This window comes from Sinocyclocheilus grahami, unplaced genomic scaffold (assembly GCF_001515645.1).
Source record: "Sinocyclocheilus grahami isolate Dianchi unplaced genomic scaffold, SAMN03320097.WGS_v1.1 scaffold772.1, whole genome shotgun sequence".
NCBI lineage: Eukaryota > Metazoa > Chordata > Actinopteri > Cypriniformes > Cyprinidae > Sinocyclocheilus > Sinocyclocheilus grahami.
Genome location: NW_015505951.1, coordinates 1,473,010 through 1,475,285, shown reverse-complemented (window position 1 = coordinate 1,475,285; position 2,276 = coordinate 1,473,010). Strand labels below are relative to the sequence as shown.

Here is a 2,276-nt window from a genome sequence, read left to right as displayed (position 1 = left end):
TTGTGCCCAGCGCTCCCCTAATAGACATGAATGAAAAGACTCAAGTCTAATTTTGATTTAACTGGGTCTTTATTGAACCTAAGATATTTGTCACTTAACATGTCCATATTTCTTCTAATTTCTTTAGATTATAGCTCATTCTACAGGAAGTGACATGGATGTAAAAGAAAGTCCAATGGAAATTGTCATCAATGTAATTGACCAAAATGATAATAAGCCTCTGTTTACTCAAAATCCTTTTAATGGACATGTTCATGAAGCTGCTGGAAAAGGTACATGTATAGTGCATTTTCTTGGTAAAATGGCTTTTTTTCTCATCAAATGCTTCTTGAACTTTTACCAGCTAATCAGTCTTTATTCTCTCATCAAAGATTATGAGTTTATGACAGTCACAGCCACTGATGCAGATGACCCAGAAACGTACAACGGTATAGTCAACTACGCAATTGTCAGCCAAGAGCCACCATTTCCAAAAGCAAACATGTTTGATATCAACATTTTATCTGGAACCATTCGTGTGCGAGAACCAGACATGAACAGAGAGGTGAGAAGTGACATTTGATGAATCTCAAAGTGGTGATAAAATTACTTAATGTAAACAAACTCATCAGTTATCTTTTCAGCAATGGCCCAGATATACTTTGTTAATTGTGGCTGCTGACATGGAAGGAAAAGGTTCGTCAACCACTGGCACAGCTGTTATTACAATTACTGACAGCAATTGAAAGAAAATTTATGTTACGGTTCCAATAACACCAGGAGAATGATGCCCAGAGTCCCTGATGAGTTGCATGGTGCTGGGCTGTGAGCACAGGTCACACTACAGGACATCAGGCCTTCATGCCACCCTTATGGAGTCTGCTTCTGACAGTTTGGTCAGAAATATGCATACCACTAGCCTACTTGAGGTCATTTTGGAGGGCTCTGGCAGTTACTTTTTTCTGCTTTTGCAAATGTTTATATATTTTTAAATTATTTTAATAATTTGTTACTCGTTGTCATGGATCACAATATATTACAGGCCATAATAAAATAATATTTTCTGTAAAAAGTGTCTTATATAGCTGAAATTCATGGTTTCTTTTTGTCCGGAATAGTGTATTTTTTCCATCATGTATCATTGTGTAATCTATGTATAAAAGCCCTAAATAGTTATTTTCCAAAAATAATGAAATTGATTTTTAAAATCTCATAAATGTTATTGATGTATTTTTTGCACCCTTATAATATTGCAACAACATTTGTCTGTAACAGCTGACAAATAATACTATAAAGAAAAAATTTGTCAAAAAAAAAGGAAGTTACTTGTGTTTGGCAAGCACTGAATTGTTAAAATTGAAAATGTTTTCAATAAGATACTGGAAAGAATTTCTGTTAATGAACAGATTTTCTGTTTTGAAATGCTAAATGTATCTTCAATTATAGAATCCCCTGCATGCTCTTGAAACTGTCCTGGGAGACACACCAAACCTGATTGGGTTGCAGCTACTGCCTCATGGCACAAGTAGTGACAAGGACCCTAACAAAACACAAAACTAGAGACAAAAATCATTCCTTTTGGGGGCGGGGTTGTCTTGCTTTTGCCTCTGTCACTTTCTTTTGCACCAAAACAATCAATCACTTACTAACTGGACCGAGAGCTCCCTAACTGGACAGAGAGATATCTCTGAAGTTTAACTGACTTGGTGCTATACTGCAATGACAAAGTGTTCCCTCATTTTTTTCTGTACACGCAAATATATTTTGCAACTGCAAAATCAAAGTCAATGTGAGATTCATTCTGCCACAGCATTACGTCTTCATGATGGGTCTGGCCACAGGACTTGGTCCACATGACAGGCAATCGCTGCATCCGAATCTGCATACTTCCCTACTATATAGGTCAAAGAGCAGTAGGTGAACAAATAAGTACAGTGGGTACAATAAGTATTGAACACATCACCTCCATCACATTTTCCCAGTAAATATATTTCTAAAGGTGCTGTTGACATGAAATTTTCACCAGATGTCGGTAACAACCTAAGTAATACATACATACAAAGAAAACAAAAGAAATAAGTTCCCAAATTAGGTTATGCGTAATAAAATGGAATGGCACAGGGAAAAAGTATTGAACTACTGAAATGTATTTAATGCTTTGTACAAAAGCCTGTAATGACAGCTTCAAGACGCCTCCTGTGTGAAGAAACTTGTTGCATGCATTGCTCAGGTGTGATTTTGGCCCATTCTTGCACAGAGTCTTCAAATCTTGAAGGTGCTGTGGGCCTCTTCTATGA

The 2,276-nt window shown here is 36.6% G+C and overlaps 2 protein-coding genes across 2 annotated transcripts in view; both read left to right on the top strand.

Moving 5' to 3' along the window:
• The window catches only part of LOC107561466 (B-cadherin-like), a 17,122-nt gene that overhangs the window by 7,365 nt on the left and 7,481 nt on the right, over positions 1-2,276 (top strand). The gene's annotated exons all lie outside the window — the stretch shown is intronic.
• Positions 171-725, top strand: LOC107561429 (cadherin-1-like). The gene is made up of 3 exons (XM_016245871.1): positions 171-272; positions 372-544; positions 624-725. The coding sequence occupies exons 1-3, from the start codon at positions 176-178 to the stop codon at positions 723-725; spliced, it is 372 nt and encodes a 123-aa protein (XP_016101357.1). The 5' UTR covers positions 171-175.